The sequence below is a fragment of the Chenopodium album genome, chromosome 9 (genome assembly GCF_948465745.1).
Source record: "Chenopodium album chromosome 9, dcCheAlbu1.1, whole genome shotgun sequence".
In the NCBI taxonomy this organism is placed as follows: Eukaryota; Viridiplantae; Streptophyta; class Magnoliopsida; order Caryophyllales; family Amaranthaceae; genus Chenopodium; species Chenopodium album.
In genome coordinates, this window is record NC_137842.1 from 66924696 (window position 1) to 66936808 (window position 12113).

At 34.0% G+C, this 12113-nt stretch overlaps 2 protein-coding genes across 2 annotated transcripts; one reads left to right on the top strand and one right to left on the bottom strand.

Moving 5' to 3' along the window:
• Window positions 1–381: 381 nt before the first annotated feature.
• Window positions 382–4868, top strand: LOC145560267 (squalene synthase 2-like). Its single transcript, XM_081621525.1, has 14 exons — window positions 382–827; window positions 1026–1068; window positions 1384–1473; window positions 1632–1707; window positions 2291–2360; window positions 2752–2895; window positions 3004–3108; window positions 3264–3410; window positions 3598–3673; window positions 3768–3856; window positions 4017–4108; window positions 4210–4255; window positions 4327–4408; window positions 4590–4868. The coding sequence occupies exons 1-13, from the start codon at window positions 633–635 to the stop codon at window positions 4393–4395; spliced, it is 1242 nt and encodes a 413-aa protein (XP_081477651.1). The 5' UTR covers window positions 382–632; the 3' UTR covers window positions 4396–4408; window positions 4590–4868.
• A 772-nt stretch (window positions 4869–5640) lies between these two features.
• LOC145558886 (SH3 domain-containing protein 2-like) lies at window positions 5641–11755 on the bottom strand. The gene is made up of 10 exons (XM_081620247.1): window positions 11594–11755; window positions 9251–9367; window positions 9104–9173; window positions 8848–8999; window positions 7820–7921; window positions 7493–7693; window positions 7322–7384; window positions 7051–7203; window positions 6535–6609; window positions 5641–6086 (listed from the first exon to the last, which is right to left on the bottom strand). Exons 1-10 carry the CDS (start codon window positions 11651–11653, stop codon window positions 5970–5972), a joined length of 1110 nt encoding a protein of 369 aa, XP_081476373.1. The 5' UTR covers window positions 11654–11755; the 3' UTR covers window positions 5641–5969.
• Window positions 11756–12113: the final 358 nt, after the last annotated feature.

Genomic DNA, 12113 nt, shown 5'->3' on the forward strand with positions numbered 1-12113 from the left:
TGAGATAATGACTGGTAGCCTCTTGCCTGCATGTGAGAAATAACAAAAATTCAAGGCATGTGGGACATATTTGAAATCAGTTCTCAATTTTTCAGATGGAAAAAAAATATCATACTATATAAATTGTCGGGGTAAAAAAATTGACATTCTTGTAGAAGAGTTTAACTATTTAATAACTCCGTAAAAACTTAACTATCAATTCAACATCATTGTTTCATACAATTCAACATCATTGTTTCATACGGAGTATTTTTTTTTTTACCAATAGTTATTCCCCTAACAATGATATAACGTTGAATTGATAGTTAAGTTTTTACGGAGTACCTTTCATTTCAAGGTCATATATTCAATATTTTAGAGCAACAATGTTTATTTATTCAATGTCGGTATTGTGAGATGAATGAACTTAATGGAGTATGAGTATTGAAAGATGAGTAGACCAACTTTATTTATTTTTGTTCAAATAATGCACAAGGCACTGATTGCTAAGTAACAAAAAAACAAAAAACAGCACTGCAGCATACACTCACTCACATTGTGAACTTGACTTATTATCATTACTGAATTATACTCTATATTATACATTGAAATATCATATTTAGAGCAATAGCCAGTTCTTACAATTGATCAAAATGGAAACTTTGTGGGAGATTTTGAAATACCCAGATGAATTTTACCCACTTTTGAAGGTAAAGATGGCTGTTAAAGAGGCTAAGAAGCAAATCCCACCTGATATTCACTGGGGTTTCTGCTATACTATGCTTCATAAGGTTTCCACAAGTTTCTCTCTTGTTATACAACAGCTTGATACCGAGCTTCGCAATGCTGTGAGCTTCATCTCCTATCTTTTCTCCTTACTTTGTGTCAAACATACAAATGTATTAACATGAAGATAGAATATACAAAGTATTCTTTACATGCAACATGTGTATATGTTTTTATATGTGTTCTTTTGGAACAAATGTGCATCATGCTCTCAAATGTACTCTGCTAGGTTTAATTTGTGCTGCTTCATTGTATTACAGGCATGTGTCTTTTACTTGTTCCTTCGAGCCATCGACACTGTAGGTTTGTCTCTTTAATCTCAACAATATTGTATAAATGATTCTTTGCAAGCACTTACATGAACTATGGAATGCACTTATGCTAGACAAGGGTATGTGTCCATGTGTCAAACTCGGATGATAAATATAATTTTACATGTATTTGGACAAATTGGTCCAAGAGACTAAAATGTTGTGCTGAGCTGAAATGAAGAGTTTGTAATGACATTGTAACAACTATAGCCTGCAATTTCATGCCATACATGTTTTAAGTTGTTTTCTATAATTGCTTAGTGTATGTGTATCTTATCTCATGTTGCTTTTTTGCATTGATGGATAGAGGATGACATGAGCATAGCTATGGATGTCAAACTGCCTATTCTGAGAGCTTTTCATCAGCATATATATGATCGCGACTGGAAGTTTTCTTGTGAGTGAACGAAGTTTTGCACAATTCTTTTGTCCATATGTTGGTCTTGTTATAATTTGTACAAAATACAGTATTTAATAACATTCTTTGTTTGACATTTAAATTAAATCAGTGCATATACATATTGTACAACTCTGATTATCTTGTTCTGTATAAAGGTGGAGCAGGGGACTGCAAAATTCTGATGGATGGGTTTCATCATGTCTCAACTGCTTTTCTGGAACTTGATAGACAGTAACCTTCATATCAATCTCTTGAATATTTATCGCCTTTCAAAAATATCATTTTCCAAAGCATGCAATAACTTTAGAATTGGTTAATTATCTTACCAATTTTCAGTGTCAAAATATTCATGTGTGCATGTGCATCTCCTGATGATATTGCATGCAATGTGATAATATGATATTAAATGTTTAGAAGGCACATTGTTTGTTCTAATGCACTAGTTCAGTACCCGTCTGTCTGATCCTGATGATACATTTTTTTATTTTTAAAAAAATTCGAATTAACCGGCTAAAATAAGTTGCAAACGGAAAGTTTACCTATATTGTAGGTTATAGTACTCTATTTGATACAAATGAAAGTTCGGTACCTTAATTGATATTTTTTGCAAAGTTTAGTACCTTGTAGTGTATATAACTCCATCCAATTATGTATTTATACCTCACTACTGGCTTCATTGGTCATGTTAAGCTTGCAAAATCCTAGGCTGGTTCATTGTTCTGAATCTTAAATCTTTCACATGCACCAACTTATCCTGGTTTATCGAGTTCCAATTGTAGGCTGTGAGAACTAATTTTACTTGTGTCATCTGCAGTTTCCAAGTAGTAATTGAGGATATGATTAGACAGACGGGTGAAGGAATGGCAAAATTTATCTGCAGGGAGGTTTGTTACATTATTTACCTGCTTTTTAGTAGAATAATCTGTCTGCTTGTCTCTTGTACTTTCATATTACATTGCTAGATACCTGAACATTTGTTTACAGTTCCACCTAAATGTGCTGGAGATCCATTGCCGAAACTGAATCTTGTAACATAACTCTCTTAAAGGTTGTTCTACTAGAGGCAGAAATTTTGCCATCATGATATGAAACAGAAACCGTTGTTGATTTGGCCTTGAGGCAGAAATTTTCTTACTATTACCATAAATATAGACTTATAAACCTTATATATAGACTTATAAATATGTTATTTAGCTTATGTTTTTACAAAAAATCAAATTCGGGATACAAAATAGGTGATGTTTTTTTTTTTTTTTTTTTGTTTTTTTTTTACAGATAAAAACAGTTGGGGACTATGATGAATATTGCCATCATGTAACAGGACCTATTGGTTTAGGATTGTCAAAGCTTTTCCATAACCCTGGTTTGGAGGAACTAGCTCCTGAGGATCTTTCCAATTCGGTGTCTTTATTTTTGCAGGTAATCCGGTCCCTTTTGCTTTAGACTCTGCATTACACCTTTCTCTGCTCCATGATATCATATTTGTCTATGATATTACATATTGTAGTATCTGTCTATATTGTGCAGAAAACAAACATTATTCAAGATTACCTTGAAGATATAAATGATATTCCAAGTCCTCGCAAGTTTTGGCCTGGAGAGATTTGGTGTAAGTATGTCAACCAACTGGAGGTAAGTCATCCTTCTGATTTTAATTGGATTTAAATTAAAAATTGGACAAGGTAAATGTGATTTAGTATGAGATATCAATGTCTTGAAGAGGAGTGTGTTGGTGACGAATTTCTTGATCAACTGTCTCCCTAACTTGGTTTATATATGTTATGCAGGACTTGAAATGCGAGGAGAACACTGAAAAGGCGGTCCAATGTTTAAATGAGATGGTGACAAATTCCTTGTTGCATGTAGAAGATTGCCTAAACTACATGTCTGCTATAAAGGATCATGCCATTTTTCGGTTTTCAGCTATTCCACAAGTATAACTTCTTCTGAATCACCTAATTTTAGCTGTTATATCCAGTAGATATCTTTCTCCTTATGCACTTGATGTCTGCTTATAGTCATCTATGAATCTATGATGATATAAGGCAATTAAGGCAGATGTTATATTAATTATCTTTAGAATTATAATGATGCTGTTCCTCTGTAATTTATGCGCGTTAGATCATGAGCATTGGAACTTTAGCTTTATGCTACAACAATAGCCAATTCTTCAGAGGCCCTGTGAAAATGAGACGCGGTAGGTTGAACCTGTATTTTGTCTTTGCTGTTTCCAATTTCCATGACTGCTCTGTCTTTGATGTATTTGCTATGTTTGAATTTGTGCAAATTAGGTCTTGCTGCTGTAATTTTTTGTCAGACAAACACAATGTCTGATGTTTACGGCGCCTTCTATGATTTCCTTGCTTTGATGAAATCCAAGGTAATGCTCCATAGGAAACAAGTCATTACTAGTATCCCATTCGGCTATTGTCTATAAATAATAGGCAACATGAATGATCAAGAAATTGAGTTAAATTAACATTACTGTCTTTTACTTTTCTGATTTTATCAACTTACGCAGATCCGATCCGCTTATGTAGGTTGATAAGAAGGATCCAAATGCCACAAAAACACTAAGCAAAATTGAAGCAATCCAAAGTATTTGTAAGAATTCTGGAACCCTGAAAAAAAGGTACAGTAATTCCAAAATCCTACTCTCACAATTCACAAACGATGTAACTTTTCACAGCATTTGATAGAATCCCATCTGTATTTTTTTTTTTTTTTTTCCAGGAAGCTGCACATTGTGAGGACTAAGTCAGCATACTCTCCAATCATGGTGAGAACCTTTAAAAGTATGCTATGGTACGGTGTTTCGATCAGTATATTTACTATCCATGACCTATGCAGATGATGGTGTTCTTCATTGTTCTGGCAATCATTTATGCTCGTCTGTCTTCCAACCAACAGAATAACTAAATATTAAGCAGTGGTACGTATAACACTAGTACACTACTCGATGTGGATGTCATAATAATGAATTACCTAACAAGTTAGGCAACTAACACGGGGCTAAATGATCTTAGTATCCTGCAACCAGCCAGGGCTCATGCTGTAAAGGCTAGAGTTACATGCCAATATATTATTTTTAACAATTACCCGCGTTTTTGTAGGTATGGCTTCTTGTGCAGTGGCTTGGCTTTTTTACTGTATGGGTTCGCTTACTTTCTCTAAGCATGAATTCGTGAAACCAATGTTTTTTTCAAGTAACTGCCTTGTAATAATACGCTTTGTATTTTCTAACTTCTGATTCAACTTGAGGATCAGTTTATAGTTCCTGTTTTGCTAAATAATTAATACCTTTGATTGGAAGGTTTAGTGATGATAACGCTTGTTGTTTGATGAATTGATGTATTCATTTAAAGTTAAAACTATAGTGTAGTGTTATATAAGAAGGGTATCCTATTATATTTTCACCTTTCAAATTATGACATTTTTGTACTTGTTCATTTGTTTTTTGTAACATTTGGTACAATTTGAAATAATTAATAATTCTTGTTAACAAATTTGAGATGAGATAAGCGAGGTTCAGAGGTTATGAACAATTTTTCCATCAAAATAAGGCTTCCATTCATTCATTGTGTTGAGTAAAACACAACATCAATATACTAGTATTACAGTGCTTCCTCCGTTTCTTTTTAGTTGACAGTTTGACACATTTCTTTAGTCACGGTGCACAAATTCAACCATTCATATCTTTAATTACCGATAAGCAAAATTATGAAAAGTTCATATTTTGAAAATATATATCGTGATGAATCTAACAAGATCCCACATGACTATATTTTTCGTTACGTATAAAGCACAAAATACGATCAAAGCGGAGTATGTGAATAGTGCTAAAGTCAAAACATGTCAACTAAAAAAAACAGAGGTAGTATAATACAAAGTCAACAGTCTCATTAATCGATTCAATTCCACACATTCTTGAGTCATGATATCTTTTTCTTCCTCATTCTAACTATTGAATTTGGGATGCTAAGTTAGTAATTATTATAATCCTCTCTTGCAGCTATTCACTACCCCCATGCAACATAGATTTTGAAGTATCACTGTATCAGTCACACAAGTGTAATAGCAAGAGTCACATTGAGTATCAGTTGGCATTTGGTAATAAACCGAAAAAAAAAAAAAAAAAAAAAAAAGAGTACAACAAATAGGCAATAAACCAACAAAAGAAATCAAAAATAGCATATTAAAAATTTGAAGTATCAGTCACACTTTCATGACATCCTCACAGTCATTCCCCCTCCCACTTCCGATGTAGACAATACATGACATATACTTCTATAAGATGGCACAAAATGTAAAAGAAAAAAAAATTGGGAGATCAGAAAGTAAACAAAAATGATAGCTACATCATACACTACAGTAAACCTACGGCAATTGTTCCATTTATATATCAAACAAACAATGAATTTTGGGCTTTGATGTAGAGTTGAAACACATTACAAACAAAACCTTTTTCAGTTTCAGCTACCCAGACGTAGATTTCAGAAAACTTCGGCGATCTTGCTTGCTAGTACGCGTTCTCTTCTTTCAATGTAACCGTAAGGAAACCAACCGGCTTTGCCTTTGCTTTCACCTTCAGCCCAGCCGTTGTTGGATACCTGTCAATAGCAGGTTTCAATTTGTGTTTTACTTGAAGTTAAGACAAGATGTTTTAACAAATAAATAGAGGGAAAAAAAAAAAACAGCTTGTGCCTTTTTCCATCATTAATTATGACAAAATATGTGATTTTCAGAATGTTTGATAGGCTAAAGCTCAAAAGCTTTGCTCTTTTCACATGAAATACTTGTCTAATTTAATGTTTAAGTCGTGAAATGAATTAGGTAGCCCATATCTGAATTTCCATTTCTTCAAAACTCATATTACTAAGGTGAAATGAGCACCATCAGTCCTGTAAGTTTATGTAACTATGGGGATAACACCATAACGGCATAACTGTCAAAAACAAAATTCATTCAAGCACATAATTTCAGATGCTTGTGACAAAATAACTAAACACAGCAGCAGCCAAAGAGTCAAAATTAAAGGTAAAGATGTAAGCTGCAAACCTTTCGAACAACAACATAATCCCCTATTGACAAATTCAACTCAATGTCGGACTCTGCTTGGTATGGGCATGTGACCTGCAAAATGAAAATATACGTTAAAATCAGAGAAAATCACAAGGGAAGGGAGAGTTACACACAAAGACAAATTACATTAAACCAGCTCCATAGTTTAGCAATCAGTATGAAGTGGGCTCAGATTGCTATTCATTAAGCGTACTGCTGCAGCCTATGCTTCTGTGCATATATATTGATGAAAAAGTAATACGTTCCATCACATAAATACTATGAATTGTAACAACCTTTTGATCAATTGAAGCCCTTAGTTTGGAGTCGTATTTTCTTTGGTATAGGCCTCTATTTCCTTCATAATTTGACATTTAAGAAGATGATGATATCTTCTATACTATATTCAACTTCACTCCCACCAGCCCCTTACTGAGCAAAGAAATTGATATATGCATGCTTCTAAGCCATGTTTTTACTACATAATAGAACACAAGGCCAATAGTTACTAACCTCTCCTAGGAAATAACCCATGCTGTCAGTTGTGCCATTCTGAGCCTGAGACGCAAACCCACCATTAACTTCTTCATAAGCTGGAGGTGGTGATACATTGTTCTCAATACTTGGGCTGGGGGCAGCTTCTATACGTTGTCGCTCTGATATCATCTATACATCACCACAAACTAAAGCTTGACCACATCGAAAGAGAAATGAAAAGGATTGCAGACTCAACAGAAACATAAATAATACTTCATATACACCAACTAAGATGAATTGAGGATACCTCGCCTTCAAGCTGTTCAAGTATCTGGAGTGCTCTTTGATGGTAGGCACGTTCTGCTTCCACCTTATATATTGTGGACACGGAAGGGGAAAAAACTTATGGTTCAGCCTTACGACATATGTACTGTATAATATTAATTTAAGTTCTGTAAGATAGAGAATTCCTTATTACCATGGCAATGAGTCGTTGAAGAGTCAATCTCTGTTGCTGACCCTCAACAGCCGCCATTGCAGATGCAGCTTCCTTTCCCAATATCCCCATATTAGATTTCAAGTCATGAAGCTTTGACTCAGCAGCTTCCAACTTCATAACGATTTCTGGATTTCCTGATGCTTCTCTAACTTTTGCCTGACGTTTAGAAACTTCAATTGCCTGTCTAGGTTCAAGTTAGATGAATTTGAAATCACAGACTATGCATGTGAATTTTTAAGTTTAAGGACAAAAGCATATTCTTCCAAGCTCTAAATTATAAGATAATAGTGTAATTATTTGTAATACCTGAGCTTCAGCTTCTTGTCGCATTCGGTCATATCGTTGAGCAAGATGCCGAGCATCTTCTAAGGGAGCTCCCATAACCATTGCTCTTAAGGGCTCCGCTACCTAGTAATCAAAAGACCTTAATAAATATCTTATGGAATTAGATATAGTGTGCTATTAGAAGACATTATATAAGGAACAAATACACTTTTATTAAACAACTAAAGCACTTAATCAGTAATGGGAAATTGGTGCGACACTTTTCTTATATTCTTCTTTTTTTTTTTTTTTTCTTGATAGTGAGACACTTCTTTAGGTGGGAAGTTGAGAGAGAAAAGGCTCCAAACAGATTATTTATTTTTTGGCAGGGTATAACTCGTATAAAGGCACCTATACACTATAAATTTATCTCCTTGCCTTCACTTTGCTCCCTTATTTTTATTTTTTTAAAATATATAATTTAAGCTTCTATTACATATAGCACCTAGGCCATCTATATAAGAATAATTAGAAAACACAAAATTTATTTTGCACTCTTTCAAACAGATTATGCTGTAAGCCTGTAAAATAATAAATATGTATACGTAAGACTATATTTCAAAGTTCAAAGAGTATAAGACTTTATGCATATGCACTACAATATTAGCAATACACACTCATGCCGCGTCCCCACACCCATGTCCAGATCCCAGCAGAGTCCTCAGGCGCCCAATTTTTAGAATTGCCATATCAGACACTAGGATTTATATCCGTATCCAACACTCCTACGGTCCTACCCCAGTCCGTAACATATATGAGTACTGCAACCTTAACTGAACAATAGTGCTATAATTGCATAGTCGGTGAAAGGGTTGCTTATATATGATGATTAGCATCCATCTGCATTCATAGTCAACCTTCTTGCATAATGTTCTCAGTTATCAAGGTAGTATATTCCAAAGTAGAAAATAATAAATATAGCCAACTCGTTTCAGTAAATCATTGTTGATGTTCTCCCTTGCTGTTGAAAAACATAGAAACAATGATTATTAAAGCAGAGATGGTCAGACCTGTGTACCAAGAGCTTTTAATAAATTTCCGCGCTCCTTCTCCATCTGTGCACGAGCTCGGGAAAAACTAACAGCTGCTTTGGACAATGTGCTACCACTAGTGCATGTATTTTCACCACCATACTTCCTGCTATCCTCAGACAACTTTGTACCTAATAAACAAGTGGCACACAATGACTAATGATTATAAGAAATCAACTATATTGCTTTCCAAGTGATGAGGGATTACAAACTGATTATATGGGTAGAAAATTACCAATTTCAACTTGTTTCGATCCTGTAACAATATAACCTTCAACTCCACGCACGATATCTCTTTGAAAATGCTGAAACATGATAACATTATAATAAGCAGAAATTTTAAGAAGAAAAGTCTAGAGATTTCCAAGGAAAATCAGATAACCTTAGCAGCTCGTGTTGATATGTAAAGCTTCTCAAGTTTCTGATGTTGATGAAGCTCTGCCTCATCTGTGACCAAATTATCTGAATTATATCCTCCACCAAATTGCTTGAAAACAGCCTGCAGTACAGATACAAATCATTAAGATAACATCAATCACAGAGAAGACATTTGTTTGAATTCAGCAATGGAAGTGTCAACTGATAAGTATGCATCTAGCCAGAAAGTAAGCAGGTATTTATCCCTATTTAAAACTTTTTTGGAAATATGAGGTACACAGGTAAGCAAAGAGGGGGATTGTTTATTTGTAAACAAAGGTTGTTCTTTTCACCTTGAAAGATCACTTTTCAGGGGAAAAAAGTCCAAATAAGAACATGTAAGGCGATCAGTAAATACAAGTTCAGGCGTGGGTTACCAATTTCAATTTACAACTAAAACTAAGTTTCAAAAAGTTCAGGTATTACAGATAAGTTTATATGAGAAAGTTTTTGAGTGAAATAACGAAACCTAAAAAGCTCAATGTCAGCTCAATTCCAATGTGACAAGCAAAGAAGCTGAAATTTATCGATCAGAATTATAAATAGTTGATATTTCCTTTTGGGATGCTGGCTAGGCACCAAGGCCAACAAACAGAGTGTATATGATTATATCCGTGTCTTAAAAACAGAGGTCTAGAGAATTAATGAGTTCAGGTACCAAGATTTGTTAATTAAGTAAAAACCACTACCTCACTAAATGTTTTCAAACAATTTTACTACTTGGCTACATCATTAAACAGCATCCTATAAAAGAAAATAGGAAAATTGTCGAGCATTAAAAATAATACTGCTGTCCTACTTGCATAAATGTCATTTGTAGAGGTTCGGTACTGATTTTTTTTTTTTTTTTTTTTATGAGCTTCATATTTAGAATATTGCCATCAATGTATACACTATTAATCAATCATTCAAAGCCTTAATCCCATAAGTGGGGTCGGCTACATGAACCAAAAGTGATTATTCCGTATAGTCATCCACAAAAATCTTCCACCTCCATCCCTTCCGAACAAATACCTCATTCTCACGCAAATCAATTTGCTTCATATCCTTTCTAACTCCTTCTAACCAAGTCATTTTCGGTCTCCCTCTACCTCGTTTAAACTCTCTATCAACGTATTCACTGCAGTGTGAAAATCAGACCACCACTCTCCAGCAGTCAAACATGATAACTGATCTGCATACGGTTGTAGATGAATCAATATACCCATGAACAAGTGAAAAACCATGAAGCAAGTGCTCACTGATAGTAAACAGGCCCAGCTTGAACATCATGACAGTTCAGCTCACTTACAGTGTATGCAGCGGATATGTCATTAAAATCCATTGCTTGATCTTTTATATCCTCCATTAACTCGATGTGTGGAATTCGAATGATTTGACACAACAAGATCAATGCAACGTGATTCTTTCACAATATGTCAATATCTACTCTACCTCCACACCTAACAGTTGTAAAGAAGATATTTTCATTGGCCAAGCTGAAGCTCGTACACTTAATATACAATCAAATTTCTTCAAATGTTCAAGTTCAGCTCACTTTTATCTCTCGAGACTTTATTCGAAGCAAGTGACAAATCAAGTCAATAGATGATTTTCACATGATGGGTGAAAGTCTCTTTTACCAAAAGGCCTTAGCTTGTGAATTAGTCCATTCGAAAATTACTTGTCTTTTCTCCTCCAATGTAATAAGGCTAAAATAAACACCGAAATTTAACTCGACATTAACCTTCGGAAAGAGCAGTCCTTGCAACATTCTCCTGGTCAAAATCACCTTCATTATACCACCAATGCAATATAAAGTTATAAACTAGCTCCACAAGTCCTCCAGAATCAAGACCCCTACTTCGTCTTACCGGACCCCTCATCTCTCCTTAATTACAGTATACTATGCATTGATATCAAGAAATCAACCTTAAACAGATAAATTTAGACTACTCTAATCTGATCCAAAATCGCCGAATCATCTAAATTTGATCGCATTTCAGTTCAACACCAAAAAGTATTAATCATTTCAATTAAACTCAAATCAAATTCATAATTAAGATCGGAAAACCTTGGCAGATCGATCAAATTACTCAATTAACCCCTAAATTTGCAAAAAAACAGTCAAAATGACGATCTCAATTTACATATTGAATAAAATAAAATCACAAACAAATAAATCAAAATTAGCAAAAGTTTAGCTCAAAGATCAAGAAAATGAGTAAACCGGATCAATTAAAACAAAGAATAATTGGAAATTGATGATTTGAGGGTAAAATTAGGGTTCAGTCAGAAGTAATTAACGAGAAAAAATTCAAAAAAAAACCTGCTGCTGCTTAGCAACTTGTTCGCGGAGGCGAGTAGCTTGCTTTCTGATGGCTTCCATTAACAATTTCAATGTCTGTGTGCTTTCTGCTCGCGGGAGAGAGAAAAAGGAACGTTGTAGAGAGAGAAATTAGAAACAGAAATCACAGATTTCAAATCATAACCTTTTTTAGTTTTACACCCACTTTTTATTTTTATTTTTATTTTTTAATTCATTTTTTTAATCATTTAAAAACTTTAGACATGGATGTTTAAAACTTTAATTACAAGTAGATTCTTCGGGTTTTTTTTTTTTTTTACTTGTTTTGATTTATTGAACTAAACTAATACAAAGTACTAAAATAAAAAAATTACGGAGTATAAAACGAAAGATATTGAATTTATATATGTACACAGTACACATTTGAAAGTCGCAACATTACAAAAATTATAAAACGAAAGAAGTACAGTTTAAAAATAAAGTGAAATTTATGTTCATACTGAAAAATAAAAAATTACAATAGATGAGATGCTAGAAAACT

Excerpts from the sequence above, each read along its gene's own strand:
- LOC145558886 (XM_081620247.1), bottom strand. The coding sequence starts at position 11,653 with ATGGAAGCCATCAGAAAGCAAGCTACTCGCCTCCGCGAACAAGTTGCT. Across the intron at positions 9,174-9,250 it reads TATCAACACGAGCTGCTAAG|CATTTTCAAAGAGATATCGT; the intron begins GTTATCTGATTT and ends ATCATGTTTCAG. Across the intron at positions 7,204-7,321 it reads TTGAACAGCTTGAAGGCGAG|ATGATATCAGAGCGACAACG; the intron begins GTATCCTCAATT and ends GGTGATGTATAG.
- LOC145560267 (XM_081621525.1), top strand. The coding sequence starts at position 633 with ATGGAAACTTTGTGGGAGATTTTGAAATACCCAGATGAATTTTACCCA. Across the intron at positions 3,109-3,263 it reads AGTATGTCAACCAACTGGAG|GACTTGAAATGCGAGGAGAA; the intron begins GTAAGTCATCCT and ends TATGTTATGCAG. Across the intron at positions 4,256-4,326 it reads CAGCATACTCTCCAATCATG|ATGATGGTGTTCTTCATTGT; the intron begins GTGAGAACCTTT and ends TGACCTATGCAG.